The sequence below is a fragment of the Zeus faber genome (assembly GCF_960531495.2).
Source record: "Zeus faber genome assembly, chromosome: 5".
Taxonomy (NCBI): domain Eukaryota; kingdom Metazoa; phylum Chordata; class Actinopteri; order Zeiformes; family Zeidae; genus Zeus; species Zeus faber.
The window spans coordinates 17,442,561-17,459,676 of NC_137192.1; the positions used below are offsets into that span (position 1 = coordinate 17,442,561).

Genomic DNA, 17,116 nt, shown 5'->3' on the forward strand with positions numbered 1-17,116 from the left:
AAAAATATATATATATATATATATATATATATAATTTTTTTATACATCGATTTTTTTGGGGAGGCGGGCTTTCACAGTTAGTGCGTTTATTCTTTTTTTTTTTGGTCTGTTTGTTATGTTATGTTACTATGTTTTAATATATCATTTCATGTAAAGAGGCTTTTTGTCTTAGAAACCATCTCAGTGCAAATTAACCGTAGAACAACGGCGGCTTGCTCATGGTGAAAATGCCATTTGCTACATTTTGATTAGGATTATTTTGTGATTCTGTTCTCAATAACGACATCATTGTACGGCAACGTAATGTAACTCAGTCTAACTGTCTTTTAAATAGAAAAATCTTTATTTCGGGTTTTTGTGCGATTCATCTCACGAGAAGAATTGAATTGATTGATAGTGGTGAGATGAATTGCAATTTAGCTCTTCCTGGTGAGATGAATCGCAAAAAGATTTATCTCCCTAAAAAGCAGTGCATTGAGTTGAAGTCACACTGTGATGATACTGAGCACTTGTATACACAGTGTATATATACACTGTACAGTATATATACATAACTATATATACACCGCTCAGCCACAACATTAAAACCACCACTAATAACCACTAATATTGCGTAGCTCCCCCTCGTGCCGCCAAAACAGCCCTGACCCGTCGAGTCATGGACTCCACAAGACCTCTGAAGGTGTCCTGTGGTATCACCAAGACATAAGCATCAGACCCTTTAAAACCTGTAAGTTGCAAGGTGGGGCCACCATGGATCGGGCTTGTTGTTCCAGCACATCCCACAGATGCTCCATCGGATTGAGATCTGGGGAATTTGGAGGTCACGTCAACACCTTGAACTCTTTGTCATGTTCCTCAAACCATTCCTGAGCATGTTTTGCAGTGTGGCAGGGCACATTATCCGGCTGAAAGAGGCCGCTGCCATCAGGGAATACTGTTGCCATGAAGGCGTACTTGCTCTGCAACAATGTTTAGGTACTGTAGGCGGTACGTGTCAAAGTAACATCCACATGAATTCCAGGACCCAAGCTTTCCCAGGAGAACATTGCCTTGAGCATCACGCTGCCTCTGCTGTCTTGCCTTCTTCCCATAGTGCATCCTGGTACCAGGTAAACGACGTACACACACCCGGCCTTCCACATGATGTAGAAGGAAACGTGATTCATCAGACCATTCATTTCATGCTGTGGCTCATCGGTGTATACAGTATATACTGTATATATACAGTACATATATATATATATATATATATATATATATATATATACGGTTTATATATATACACCACATAATTGTGGCCCCAATTGGCCCCTTGCTATGGATAAATCTAACCAAATTACAAGAGAAACAAGTTAAGACTTTAGTTTTACAAGATGAGTAGCATTGAGACATTCTGTGCTTTTGATGGCTGAGCCTGCACCAGTTACTTGAGGTATTTCACCGGGAGCCTGTTTATCCACACTGTAAATGACCATTCCCTTCCTTCAATCTATGGCCATTGCTGTCACACACAAAGTAATACAAGCGTAAGACTAATTAGTGCAAAACATCATGAAAAATCTGCTTCACTACAGTCATATTCTATCACTGGCCGGCGACACTTTACTGCCACCACCTCCCCCACTCGCAAATCAGCTTCTGCCAAGCTGGAGGTTTTATTTATTTTTTTCTCCTCACCTCGATAAACTAAAGTACAAAATACAGTTCTATTGCACGCTACGATGAAAAGGAAGCCAACAGGCATGTCCTTAGGCAACCATTCAGAAGGTTCATCTGATGCCTTGGGTCCAGTATTAAACACACCATCCAAATCCAAATCTCATATTTAATCACTGACGGAAATAACCCAGCCAAGCATAATAACATTAAGCATTTCACCTTGATCCATAAATTGTAAGTTCCCTTTGTGGGTACATCCATGTTCATTGTTTGTTTGACGCGGAAAATTACAAAGAAAAAAGGACATTTTTATTTGATTCTATTGTATTCTGACGGTCAACTCCAGGCTTTGACCCCGAATAGCTCCGTGCACAAACAGCCCAGTGTGCGCGTCCCTAATGTGCAGCTTGACCAGGAATTATCAGGGAATGCAACTCAGAGCGGTGAACCCAAAAACGATGCCAAGACTCATAAAGCAGCCGGGGTTCACATAGAATCGCTTACAATGGCATGTTAATCAGATTTGTCTTAAATAAAGGAGAGTAGAAAGTTAAATGAGAGGAGAAAAAAGAGTGCGGTTTGAACTACAGCTTGCGTTGTATTTCATTGGTATAATAAATCACAGCACGTGGAGGTGCTTTAGGCAGGGTGGTATATCTTTTGGTGGTGGCATATACTTTTACCGACAAAAAGACAAGCTCGAATAACTATGAACGTTCAATTCAATTTTACATTTCAGTGCTGAGCCACGCTTTTTTCATTTTATGCCAGAATCATGGAATAACCTTAGAATATATATCATACCTTTTATTGAAGAGACATTTATTGACATTGGAACATTTTAACATAAAAATTCTAAAAGTCAAATTGCCTCAACCTAAGTGATGAAAACGCACCTAATTCACATGTCTCATCATTCATCATCATCATCATCATCATCATCATCATCTATTGGGACATTTCTGATAATAAAATGTAATAAATATTTAAATAAATACATAAAGAAAAAATAATTCCGCTTAAATTTGGATGGAAACACGCGCCTGTGGAATCAACTTCTACAAAATAATCACAATCTGCTCAAATGATTGCAACCCGGCGATTACGGAGAAAATGGTGCTGCATGCAGTGGAATGGAGCATGGTCTGGGTGGAGAAAGGAAAGTGAGAAAATGCAAGAAAACCCTCCTTCCCTTTTTAAGACCGCACTAATCCTCGGGATATTGTGACCCTCTTTTGTGCGAAAAAATTCTCCGTAAAGAAAAGCCGTAAAGAAAAGCTCTGGATTGAAATTGACGGAAGGGCCCACAGAGTTTGAGAGCGGCTCCGTCAGCAGGTGCAATCTTATTTTCACCGAGTCTGTTCTGTGTTTCCTTCAGCATATTAAGGAAGTGACGGGTTAAGAAACATCAACCTGTCAGCACAATATTTTTTTCAGAGGAGAAAAACACAGGGGAAAGTTTTGGGCAGGGAACGAGGAAGCCAACAGTTCAGTTTATCTCTAGTTTTTAATTGGCACATCTGGATGTTAGAGAATAACTACCCCATGTATGACTGTCAGCCAGGTGACAACAAAAGAAAACCATCCTGCGGGAAGTGGAGAGAGGAAGGTGGGATGGGAGAGGGAGAGGGAGAGGGAGAGGGAGAGGGAGAGAGCGAGAGAGAGCAAATATTTCACATCCGTGTGTTTGTTAGTGGAGCTGTGACTGCGACGGTGTTTTCTGATCATCATTGTCGTGAGCATTTTGTTTGAGTGAAGTGCGGCGGACACGCCTGCAAGATACGGCAACGATCCCTGCGTTGCTAATTAATGGTCCCACCCCATCATCCCATTAGGATCCATGATTCCGTTCCACTAATCGGGACTTCATCTGGGCTACCTGGGAATCAACACTTTTTGTAACAACTGAGCTATTTGTACAGCTTTCCAATAAGAGTGATGTCAGCAGTCCCCCCCCCCCAAAAAAAAACCCCCATCTGAATACAGCTACCATGTTCAAACACATCAAGTAGGTGTCCAATAATATGCCAGTATGAAGGGGCTACTTAGGGTGTCCTTGTGCCGAACACCTTACTACCCACCCCCATAATACCATGAATTTAACTGCGTTGCATAACCATGAGATTTGTTCCTCTTCCATTGGCCAGTGTGTTTCATTATAATGATCCATGATTTACTAATATCCATCAGAAAGCCTTCAGGAACAAAAATGGGAAATTGAAAAATTTGGACAGTAGGACCGAACACATGTAGCAACAAATCTCTTGTTTTTTTTTTTTGTTTTTTTTATTCTTTGATGACTGTCACAGCGGTAGATTCACACAGGCTTCTGCAGCAACTGAATTAAAATTCAAAACGCACATCAGCCCGATAAGCCAGGGAATCAAAACAGAACTAAACTGTAAGGTCCACGCGCGGCAGCCGAGCAACGGGCGGCGGTCCCGCATCCCCGCCCAATAAAACATTCTGTTCCGTAGTGATGACGCAGCCATTCCAAAACTATGTGTGAAAGGAGGGGACAAGAGAGACAGTCCTCCGTCCTGACGCTTGATCTGCACGGGGGTCACCTTGGACCCATCGCTGCATAGGCCTACTGAAGTAGAACAAGAAAACAATCCAGAAAACACAGTCGGGGGAAGACGACGACGATGACAATGATGATGATGAAGATGACGATGATGATGATGATGATGATGACGGTAGATCCTCCTATTCCAGCGCAAGAGGGTCAGCCTCTACACATGTGCAACTAGTTGTAATGCACTATCAACAGTCGCCCCACGATTTTATTCCAGCACTGAAAAGGTAAATCAACCAACACATCACTAGTTTCCCTGCAGGGAAAACATCATTCGCCTGCTGCAAAAAACCCTGCTGCAGAAGGAACGTACACCGAGGAACCCCGACTGTCTCATTATTATGGGATGACAGAGCATCTCCCACCACCACCACCACCACCACCACCATCCCCTCTCCTCCCCTGTCCTCATCTGACAACCAAAACCACAATCAAACAAGACATGAATACATGAACAAATGAATAAATAAACAAATGAATGGGTGAATAAATGAACGGGTGAATGAATGGATAAATGAATGCCTAAATAAATGCATGAATGAATACGTCAGTCAGCAGGGGAGCTCCCACCCACCTGGGTGCGTCTATCCGGGGGGTCTGGGACTCACCCTGCAGATCATGGACCATCTGGGTTCTTCTGGCTCCGGGGGGAGCAGCAGAGCGGGCGCACTGGGGTTCCAGATGCCGCGCCGGACGGATCACCGCTCAGTGGAAACCAACGTGTCGCGCTGCGACCGAGAAACGACCACCATCGTTGCGCGACGTGCACGTCGTGGTCCCACGCGGCGCAGTGGCTTGTGCGCGTCACGGAGCGTTTTGCGCAGAGCCGCCGCGGGCGCGCACATGAGCGGAGGACAAGTGTTGCGCTCTGTTATGCAACGGGTCCGAGACAGCGCTTCACCAACTGACTAGGATTGGGTATTTGAAAAAAAAAAAAAAAAAAAAAATGCTGATATGGAAAAGACCACAGCGCTCCTTTCCAAAAAAAAACAAACCAAGACGTAGCCGGTGTGTGCGCTGGTGGTTCTCAACTTGTGGCGCGGGGACCACCAGGAAGTCCTTCAAGTGGTTCCAGGGGGTCCACAAGCCCAAGTGCAATAAATGATGAAGAGGTAATTAACATAATAATTATTATTAATATTAGGGGTCCAGCATTGCTATTGTTAAGTAAAAACAGACATCAGCAGTCCAGGGATCTTATGGATCCCCCGCACTCAGACAAGTTGAATCAAATATGTATTTGGGGCAGTCCCGACATGCCGTGGTCCAAGTTTGATCCAGATCGTTCCATTATTGTGGAATAATGCATGCGCAAATGACGGCTCGCACAGGTCACATGACAGCGTTGCAGTCTGTTAGTCAACAACCGAGTCCTCACCAAGATGGCGGCACCTGCGGTTGGGACTGAACGTTATGGATGTCATGGATCCAATGAACCCACAGACAATACGCATTGGATTTGTATTCGGGGCAGTTCCAAAAGGGCGTCGTTCGAACGTCAGCCAGATAGGTGCGGTATTGTGGATGGAGTTTGTGATCAGCATTCACCACCTCGCCAAGATGGCGCCGCGCACAGTGTGCATGCACAAGTTGACAGAGAACACAGACCCCGCGACAGCACCGCAGTCCACCGGACCACACACACACACACGGGACTGTTTTTGTTATAGTCAATTAGGAAAAAGTAAATACATCTAAAATAATAAAAACACAGTATTTGTTTGATTATTCTGGATTCTCTACAAATTATCTTAAATAAATATCAAACTTAAAATAATTGTCGCACAGTCGTTCTTTTCTCAAACCGTAAGGGAATTCTCGGGGGTAGGCCGTTTTGGTTTTTTTTCTTGCAAAAAACCTGCAAAAAGTTTTCTGCCGATTTACAAAGTGCCATTAAAAAAAAAATGATGTTCCCCAAAATAGATTAATAATCGTGATCACAATATTGACTGAAATAATCGTGATTATCATTTCAGCCATAATCACGCAGCCCCGCGTCAGAATGATAACCGCCGTTAGCTGCGACGGAGGAAACCCACCCACAGCCGCAAACACCATCTCATCATGGAAATAACACTGTAACCAGGCCGGAACGAATGAATCTGCTGTCACAACAAACACTATAGAGAGCTTACGCACACTGGTTCACTGAACTTTAACGAAGGGCCGACTACCATTGACCCTGCGTATTGCTGCCTGCAGATATATTCATATTATTATTATTATTATTATTAATATGAATAGTAGGATAGCTCAAGGACAACTAATTTTTCAGACAATACAAATCTTCTCATATTGGAGTCCCAGAGACAAAATCTCATCACACGGGGTGCGCGGCGTAATGCAAATCAGATTGAGAGAGAAAGAGAGAGAGAGAGAGATGATATTGGGATAGCAGGCCGGGAAGTTGATTAAGTGCTGGAGATTTATTCCGTGACTGTACGTACTACACATGTATAGCCGGGGGTGGGTCGGGATAACTTAGAGGTGGGTACATATTATGAAGCTTTCATTCATTTGCGGAAAAATAATCAGTGAAGAAATGTCAGTACAAGCATAACAAGGTAGTTCTAATGCCAGACCAGAACACAGTTTGCTGCCCCTAAAAGAAAATGAAAGGGGGGTTGAATGAGTCAGTCTATGAGCATAAAGTCTGGTTGTATATTGTCATGCAGTACACTTCGTGCAACGTCTGTGGTCACAGTATGTGGTCCTTCCGCTCGAGAGTGAGTAAGGCATTTCTTTATGGACCTCGCTTTGCGCACATTGTTATTGTGACGCTGAAACAGAAAAGGGCTCTCCCCAAACTGTTGCCCACAAAGGTGAACGCGCACAATTCTGTAGGATGTCCTTGTATGTTGTAGCATTAAGATTTCCCGTCACTGCCAGATGTCGAAGTGTGATTCATTACTCCAGACAACGCGTTTCACCTGCTCCAGAGTCGGATGGCGCCGTACTTTACACCACTCCTGCCGACGCTTGGCATTGCGCGCGGCGATCTGAGGCTCGTGTGCAGCTGCGCGGCCGTAGAAACCCAGGTCATGAAGCTCACGGCGAACAGTCCTTGTGCCGACTGCAACTCGGTAGTGAGCGTTGCGACCGCATGCAGATGATCTTTGCCCGCCGCACGCGACAGCACTCGGCGGCCCCGTCCTCTGACCTTGTGTGGCGTCCCACTTCGCGGATGAGCTGTTGTTGCTGCGAGATGTTCCCACTTCACAGTAACGGTTGACAGCGCTACGTTGAGAGTCACTGAGCTCTTTAGGACGACCCATTCTTCTGCAGATATACGCTGGTTTGTAAGCACCTGTTGGTAATGGCTGTGGCTGAAATAGCCAAACCCACTCATTAGAAGGGGTGTCCACATACCTTTGGCTATGTAGTGTATATTGAAAAATTTAACAGTATTGAAAAAATATATATATTGGCGGATGCCAATGTATTGCATTTTTGCCCTCCATCACCTGATTTTATTATTCAAATATCTATATTTTAAATACTACATAAATACAAAAAATACACAAGACATGATTAGCAGCAATAATTATGTCTACAACCAAATTGAAAATATATCACTAATTAGGCTGTATCGTCTTTTTTCCAAATCAGATGAAGGTGACACTGATGTCAAAAACTATGCTGTGTCATGTCTGGACATCATTGTTACATGCAAGGTATTTCCTTGCCTCAGATATTGCTGGAGCAGTATAGTTGACACACATAATGAAAATCCTAGAATGTCTTGGATAATATCCATGGGGAAATACACAGACACACACACACACACTAAAACCACCTGCCTAATATTGTGTAGCTCCCCCTTGTGCTGCCAAAACAGCCCTGACCGGTAGAGGCATGGACTCCACAAGACCTCTGAAGGTGTCCTGTGGAATCTGGCACCAAGAAGTTAGCAGCAGATCCTTTAAGTCCTGGAAGTCTGGAGGTGGAGCCACCATGGATCGGGCTTGTTGTTCCAGCACATCCCACAGATGCTCCATCAGATTGAGATCTGGGGAACTTGGAGGCCAAGTCAACACCTTGAACTCTTTGTCATGTTCCTCAAACCATTCCTGAGCATTTTTTGCAGTGTGGCAGGGCACATTATCCGGCTGAAAGAGGCCGCTGCCATCAGGGAATACCGTTGCCATGAAGGCGTACTTGCTCTGCAACAATGTTTAGGTACTGTAGGCGGTACGTGTCAAAGTAACATCCACATGAATTCCAGGACCCAAGGTTTCCCAGGAGAACATTGCCTTGAGCATTACGCTGCCTCTGCTGTCTTGCCTTCTTCCCATAGTGCATCCTGGTACCAGGTAAACGACGTACACACACCCGGCCTTCCACATGATGTAGAAGGAAACGTGATTCATCAGACCAGGCCATCTTCTCCCATTGCTCCATGGTCCAGTTCTGAAGCTCACATGCTCATTGTAGGCGCTTTCGACAGTGGACAGGGGTCAGCATGGACACTCTGACCGGTCTGCAGCTACACAGCGCCATACAAAGCAAGCTGTGACGCACTGTGTGTTCTGACACCTTTCAATTATAGCAGCATGAACTTTTTCAGCAATTTGTGCTACAATAGCTCTCCTGTGGGATCGGATCAGACCAGACGGGCTAGACTTCACTCCCCACACGCATCAGTGAGCCCATGACCATGTCGCCGGTTGTCCTTCCGTGGACCACTGCATACTGGGAACACTCCACAAGACCTGCTGTTTTGGAGAAGCTCTGAAGCTCAAAGTGGCTCAGATCCTTACGCTTGCCCATTTTTCCTGCTTCCAACACATCGACTTCAAGAACTGACTGTTTACTTGCTGCCTAATATATCCAACCCTTGACAGGTGCATTTGGAACGAGATGATCAATGTTATTCACTTTTTATATATACATCGGATAGGTTGACAGGTCTCGTATATTTGTGTGGTGTCTATAGCAGATGGTTATCTGACCTGTGTCTCTCAGGCCTGTACCGAGGTCTGCATAAGCGGCAGAAGCGCAGCAGGACCAGATGGGAGTTGAGGCATTTAGGGATCCAGATAAAATAACCATAGTGTTGGATATACTGTATGTGCTTTACTGGACATTGCAGCCGACTGTGGACTCTTTATGATCACGCTCCATTTTAACCCTAAATACAGGGAACGTAGACCTACTTTAGAAAAAAAAAAAGAAAATCGATATAAAATCTAACATTAAATGAAAATGAGTTTGACACAGGTGGAAGTGGAGCAGGAGTCCATGTGTCACTTTTTTTTCTAATTGTGACAGCTCTTCTGCAACACTGCCCCCAATTGAGAGTGGACAGAACTAATCCATGTTAACTGTGCGCTCAACACAAGCACACAAATCGATACCCAGGAAAACGAGTCTAAATGCAAGAAAGTTTAACACTTAGTAGAAATATCCCAGTGCTGTTACCCATCCAGCTGAGATAGTTTCTTCTTGATGCAAAAAATGCTTTTCTTCACAATTCAATGTCCACACTAACAGCTTGGTATTTTCTTTCTTCCTAAAAATGCCACCAAAATGGTCCGTCTTTGAGATCCTACATACACACAGGCTTTCAAGTTTAACACAGCAAGAACACCAGTAGGGATTGTGAATGTCACTTTTATTGTTCCATTTCACACAAAGAAATAGGACATTTCATACTTAGACAAAATCCAATTACAATAGCCTCTGTCTATAAGGTCCTGTTTTTGACCGTAACTTCCTAAACTCTCTGAATAGGTCCCAGAATGATGCTCTGTGACTTCAAAGAGGTATTGCAAATCCAGTTTATTAATAGGAGGTGCCGGCATGAATAATGGATCTAGATAAATGTATATTCGGCGTAAAGTATTGGACGATTGTATTTTTTGGACATTTGTTGCCCCAATATTTTCTTTCCCCACTTATTTGTCCATTATCTAATAAACAGAGCGCCCATTATTTCAGTTAGTGACCACTTCACACTTTACCCTTCACTTCTCATATCAAGGCACTAGCTGTTTGGAAAGGAGCACTCTGTTCTCAAACTGTTCCCGTACATCAGTAAAACAATTAAAAGCCTTTCTCCCCAGGAAAATCTCTAGTGTCCAGTATTAAAATAGTCTAACTGATAGCGTAATGTACCTCCACCGACAGCCCTAATTGCCGTCAGATAAGGAAAACAACAACAATTGGGAAAGAAACTGAAACAGGGCTGACAATTCATCACTGAATACTGAATGTAGCCCAATAAAGCTCGTCATATCTTGAGGCGTCTCAAAAAAAACAAAACATTAAAAAGCGAGAGACGTATCAGAATGTGCCGGTTTTGTAGCCTCAGACATATCAAGACACTGGTGACGGCAGAGTGCAGTTCTGTTTATTGATGGACATGATCTCAGCAGACAGGACGGGGTTGGGATCACATCTCTCCACACGCACGGTAAACACGGTGTTTTTCCAAAGCAATGTGCCGCGGCACACGGGCGCTTGTGTGCCGTGAACGTGAGTAAATCACCGCTCGTCTCCGCAAAATTAACTTGGTGTTGCATGATCAAAATTGCAAGAATAATATTAGCCGTGATAATGAGGACATTTACATATGCATGGGAAGTGTTGGATGATTCACGGGCCGGTGTTGTGCCGTGGCAGAGAAGAGGTTGGCAAACACCGCATTAAGGCGTGAGCCCTCACGAGGTTTGTGATGGATTGAATACGCCAGAGCGATTTTTTTTTTGGGGTGGTTTTTGAGCCCCAATCCTGGGAGCTTCCACTGGGTACAATGTAAGCGCTAAGACGCCTTCGGGAAAGGCTTAAGTTTTCTCGCGGATCTACGCCTCGGCGGTTGTAGGAAGAACTCTCACAAACAAGGTTTTGGTGTCCAGAGTTTTCACCGAGGAGCTGACTGGTAGCTCTGAAAGAATAAGGAGAAAAGAGAGGCGGGTTATCAAGCAAGTGGGTCAAAGTCGCTCATTACTTCCATTATATTTCAGACGAGAAGAACCCCCCCCCCCACCCCGCCTACATATTTATGTCCAAATATAAACTTCATATACTTAGCTCCTCGGCACGACCATCTAGAATTTTAGTGTCTCTCTCCAAGTTTTTAATGTGAATACAGGTCCAGTTTGCTGATATTTTTGGCTAAATAAGGTCAGTCACAGATTTAATGCAGTGGTCTGTCTGGTGGTCTTAACGGAGAGGCGGACGCCCGTCGCTTCCTTGGCAGACCAACACCAAAACGCTGTTTCCCCAACACAACTCCATTTACACTTACTGACCACTGGAATAACTTTAATGGCCTAAAACTGAAAGTGATACATCCCCGTTTATCGACCTAGAGGCACGACACAATCGATATTACAAGCGAGGACGTTTAAGTCGACAGTATCTCCTTCCCTCTTACCCTGACTCAGGTCCTGGTCCAGGTAGAGTTTGAGGCGCCTGCCGCGGAGCCCAAATACCTTGGCCGTTTCAGAGAGCAAGCGAGGGTGGTCCAGCTCATTCTGGCCCACGGGGTTCACCAGGAGGAGGGTGCCCACCTCTCCGGTCTGGCACTCTGGAAAAATGGCGACACGTACAGCTAAATAAATGATTCACTGGTATCTTCACATTTTGACAGCACAATCCAGGCCTTTGGACACATCTTGGGAGGGAGAGAGGTTGCGGGGGTATAGAGAGGCACAATCATAATGACATGTCTGAGTAGCTTTAAGTAGGAAGGTGAGGGGGGGATTCCTACCAGCGGGCTGTCCGTTGCAGAGCTGCAGGTTGACGTAGGGGCAGAGGAGGTTGTCTCCGGCGGGGCCGGGGCCGGGGGCGGTGCCTGAAGATGTCACTGACAGAGTTTTACCACTAAGGGCCCAAAGGTCAGATTTGTTGGTGAGCTCTGCGACAAACACAAAAAACAAACACGCCGAATTGAGCCCCGTCCAATCACTGCCCTCGCCCACGTTGTTGGACCACTCTGATTTGGCAGGGAATACATTTCACTTTGGGAGGATCGCTGCTTCCATTTGATTGACATGCAGCGATGACAGAATTCAGAGAAACGCAGGGATGTGCTTCGCATTTTGTTGGAATGCAATATTGCTTTGTGTCATTTCTGGGTGGATTCTACACAATTGATACAAAGGCAAATTCCCACTCGTTGTTTTTCAGGATAGAGACCTTGAACACCTCAGTAACTGACCTGTTGTTTAAATCACCTCTCTTGTATACAGTACATCTTATATACAGTAGCTTGTCTTATGTGTGCACCCATGTGTGTAACCAACTTATGTTTGGACCATATGGTTTTATGGTTTCTTATCTAACTCCGTATACTGAAAATTTGTAAGGCGCGCGTTTCTATTTTAGGTTCATATTACTGCTTATTATTAGCTATTCTTTTTTCCTGCCTTCAGCAAAATCACGTCGGCACAAACTTGTTTTCTTTTGAGGGCTCTATAAATAATCTTGAACCTGAACGCTCTCATGTGTTTCATGTATTCAGCCAGGGTGCTGCCTGCGTCATATTTCCATTACTGTGCAGATCCATAAGTGAAAGATTACAAAAAATAGCCGCAGAGGACATCCTGCGGTTGACTTGACGAGACGGTCCATCACTTTTTGATAGTTTTTCTCAAAAGCCATTATAGCATTACAGCTAAATGTGAATAAGACAATCTTGTTTGGCAGCGACTATGTTTCAGACTAACCCTCATTAGTTGTATCACAACGGCCTCCGCTCTGCTGCCACCCAGAAGAGAAACAACCACTGAACAAACCAGCGCTTCCTGTGCCACAGCTGGGGCGAATTAAGGTCATAGTTGTTCACCAACACACTTTCGATATTTGTCTGTAACAAATGTGGCTGTGTGATTTGAATACCACGTTAAGTAGAAATGTCAGTTTTGAATGGCAGTGTGAGGAATTACAGATGACATGTAAATATAACAATGAAACTAAGCATTTATTGGTGGAGCGGGTAGGCAAATATATATTTTTTTAAATTAACAAAGTAATCTTGCAGATTACCACTTTCATTATAAGTAGAAAAAACCCCACAAAAAAACATTACTAACCTTTCATATTTGAACTGCTTTGCAGATACATCTATAACAACAGTCATTAGTGTGTTGTGTTTGTACATGTATATTTATATTCTTAGTTGTTTTATTGTTGGACAGTGTCTGTGTGTGTATAGTCTAACGTGTCTAGTGTGCACAGTCTCACCGGTCTTTCCGCTGAAGAAAAAGAGCTGAGTGTCTTTGGTGCCAAACACGCTGCCGCAGACCTTTCGGAACTCGTCCATGCGCAGCGCGTTGTCGCCTTTTGGGTTCTCCAGCAGCACCACGCCCTCTGGTCATCACACCAGTTAAAAATTGTTGTTCAACTCACTGAATTAAAACACTGACACCAATGTGAGATGCAAAATAAATTCACCGCATCGGAAACTGTATTGGAAATGGTAAAAAGTGTTGGGTTTCTCCCACCCTTACCTTGTTCCTTGTTGTTGATTTTGACCTTGAGGTTGACATAAGAACACACTGGTCCGTTCAGAGGGATCGTGGGAGCGGAGGATCCCTTCACGATGGTCAACTCCAGGTCTGAGCCCTTCAGCTGCACACAGACCAAGAACACAAGAGGGGAGTGAGATAAATATATGTGTGATATTTAATTTCTTTAAAGGACCCATCTATGTTTTGATTATTTACATTACCCGGTGACTATTTTCTTGGTGATAGCTCACATATTGTTAAGTTGCTTATTTTCTGCTGTTTATTGCATTTGTTAAAGCAACCGCTCAACCACCTTGAAACAAATTGAATTAATATAAAAATACTGAGAAAATATCGCATGTTACCGTGACCAGCAGGTTCATCACCGTTTGACGGCCAGGTTCCCACCATACCGTGTGACTTTTCCAAACACCCAAAAATGTGAGTAATCATTAGGAAAATGTTCAGGGGTGATTTGAAATGTGTTTAACTGCAAACATGATACATTGTATAACGAGCAGACACCAAGAAACTTATACAATGTTTTGTTAGGCCTCCAGCTGTTTGACTCACATCAATGTTATTTATCCTTATTACTTAGGACTTTCTAGGGGACATTTTCCACTGTTGATACCATTCGCTGTTTCTCAGTGGTTACTGAGACGTTATAAGACTAATGCAAACTTTTTTTCCCCCCCAATCTTAGACACTTCAAATGCGTTGATAAAATAAAAGTGACAGAGAAAGTGCATGCCTAATAGGCACAGTGGGTTTTTTTTTGGTTTCATTGAAATACAATAAATATATATAATAACACTCCATAATAAAAACACTCTGTATTTGTTTTTTTTGGCGAGACGGTGAACCATTCATACCGGATCGCGGAGAACGTGTCGCAAGTTAACCGCACAACAGTGATGGGCACCGGGCAAGCGCGGGTGAGGAAATATGTGCATAGAATAAAGGAAAATTAAAAAAAATAATAACAATTTTGAGATTCTCAGTGTGAGAAACACGAGGTGTGGCATGTGAGCGTTTGAACTGCTTCCTGGGGTATTTATATCGTTAATATGTAAGTTTGAATACTCGCAAGCTAGCCAATCGGAGGAGCTCCCGGGCGATTTCCCTGGGCGTACCTGGGTTTTCTCCTCGATGACGACGCTGGCGTTGTTGGGGACGGGGTAAGGCAGGAGCGGGGCCTTGGTGGTGGCCAGGATGAACTCGGTGTGGGCCTGGATCACAGACTCCAGGTAGTCTCCAGTCGGCTGGCAGCGGTGGTACACCGTGATCTCATCCGACGGCACCAAGTGTCCCTGGATCAGGACGGATCGAGGGAGGTACTTTACAAAGCCATCACCAATGAAACGTTTCTGAGGAACCCGAAATGCAGGGTGTCCCTTCATTACATATTCATTACATTTATCTTTACTGCACGGGAGATAAAGTCAGCTGGAGCTAAATGCAAGGGAAGAAGGGAAGAATACATTTAGAGTGACAAAGAAAAAGGTGGGGAGAAGATAAACAAAACAACCCATCTATTTTGTCCGTTTGTTCTGCTCGTGCCTTGCAAACTTGACAACATTCAAACTTATTGATTGCATTCTAATCTACAGTGCACGCACCGCACACCCACACACCCGCACACAACATCTGCAGTGTGTGGTTCAAGGGCAGAGGAATAGTGTTAGTTAGATACAGAGAAGCAGTCAATCAAGGAAGAAGGTTTTATAGGTTTTTCCTGCCAAGTCAAGGTACTAACTCCACCCTCAAGAGGATAGTCCGCACGTGCGTGCGTGCGTGTCAGAGATAGGTATAGAGAACATAAGTTCAAGGCCAATATAAAAACATGAAACCTAGACGCATTCTGTGTTGACCCCACATATTGCAAGACAAAAATAAAACACACGACCCAGTATTTTCCCCCGACAAACCATGACAAAACATCTTGAAGAATTGTTCAAATTTAATTTCAAACCCCAGGGTGGAAAATTCTTCACAGATCTCAGTTTGAAATAACAGGAGGAATTTAGGCTGGCTGCTAGCCAGCGTACGCCACCACCATAAGAGGACGGAAAAACTGTTTGTTTCTGGTGAAAACAAAAGGCCGATGGCTAATCCGCCTTTAGTCCCCATACCACTTCAAAGCCCCAACATTAGAATCTGAAAGGGGCCAGTCTGTAATTAAGCTTCTTTTAAGCCTGCCTTATGATGGAGAAACTTCTCACTGTGATGCTGCAATGGAAAGATTTCCAAACTGCCCTGACAAAAATGAGCATGGTGCACAAGTGTGGAGTGGATGGAGGAGGGAGACAAACAAGTGGGAGGAAATAAAATAGAAACACACTGAGTTATACTTAGTAAATTCTATGCTACATCTATATTAATCCAAAGCAGGGATGAGACTGACTGTGCTGTAGGTATTCTGGGAGGATCCAAGTATTTAAGGTTCATGATGAATGCAACAAAAATAGGGCACCTCTTTGAATAGTTAAAAGTCGTTCCGTGGAGATACCATAGTATCATAAATGAAGGGTATAAATCTGGGTTAAAAAAACCTAAATCTATCTTTCTTTACGTATGGTACTTTAAGATCCTGCACACTCCAAGATGATCCAGCGCGTGTCAATGCTAATTAATCTATGGTAGGGCTGGGTAAAAAAATATAAATAATCAAAAAAATAGAAAAATGGTCATGTTCAGAACGAGTGCCATTACCTCGCTATTTCTCATATACTGTTTGTCAAGTTTTTTGTTTTTTTTACTGCATCAGGTTTCAGGTTGTGTCTGGAGAGCATCTCACCTTCTTACGTAGTTTCTGGATGCGATTGATGACCTCCCTGGCGACGCCCTCATCCACCATGGACTGGTCTGGGCTGACATCCAACAGCACTAGGACCTGGAAAAGAGAAGGAGAGAAAGAAAGAGCGATGTAGAACATGAGGCTATGTTCGAGATACGTTCATATGTTTTGTATATTATACAAAACACTGACGCCCCCCTTTGAATTGAGGCCAAACCACAGATTGAAAGTGCAATACGGTGGGTTAAGATTGTAGAAAGTAATTGCATTGGAGCATGTAAAGAGAATGGTGAGATAAGTGAGGTAGGTCAACAGCTCATATACTCAAATGATAAGCAAACTGAAATATTAGTGCAACACTACAAACGGGTTAACCTCCCGAGGACAGAATAAAAAAATTTAAAAAAGAAAACAATCAGAATAATGGTAAATGTGATTAATTATTTTATGTTTACCCTGCATTTACGTAGTTGGTGTGCACCACTAGCAACGGATGACCAAAATCTTTACATCTCTAATTTGACTTACCGGGAGGGGGACACACACGAAACTAAGAGCATTAATGGAGGGAGAAAAAAGGAGACGGCTTAACAGAGTGTGAGGAAGGAGGGAAGATATTCA

The 17,116-nt window shown here is 43.7% G+C and overlaps 1 protein-coding gene across 1 annotated transcript in view; it reads right to left on the reverse strand.

The window, feature by feature from the left end:
* Positions 1-9,837: 9,837 nt before the first annotated feature.
* The window catches only part of iars1 (isoleucyl-tRNA synthetase 1), a 55,503-nt gene continuing 48,224 nt past the window's right edge, over positions 9,838-17,116 (reverse strand). The window contains exons 28-34 of the mRNA XM_080000312.1: positions 16,496-16,591; positions 14,832-15,008; positions 13,696-13,816; positions 13,430-13,555; positions 11,955-12,101; positions 11,619-11,771; positions 9,838-11,126 (exon numbers count right to left, since the gene is read on the reverse strand). Coding sequence (XP_079856438.1) covers positions 11,044-11,126; positions 11,619-11,771; positions 11,955-12,101; positions 13,430-13,555; positions 13,696-13,816; positions 14,832-15,008; positions 16,496-16,591 — 903 coding nt within the window. The 3' untranslated portion in view covers positions 9,838-11,043. The remainder of the gene's footprint in view (positions 11,127-11,618; positions 11,772-11,954; positions 12,102-13,429; positions 13,556-13,695; positions 13,817-14,831; positions 15,009-16,495; positions 16,592-17,116) is intronic.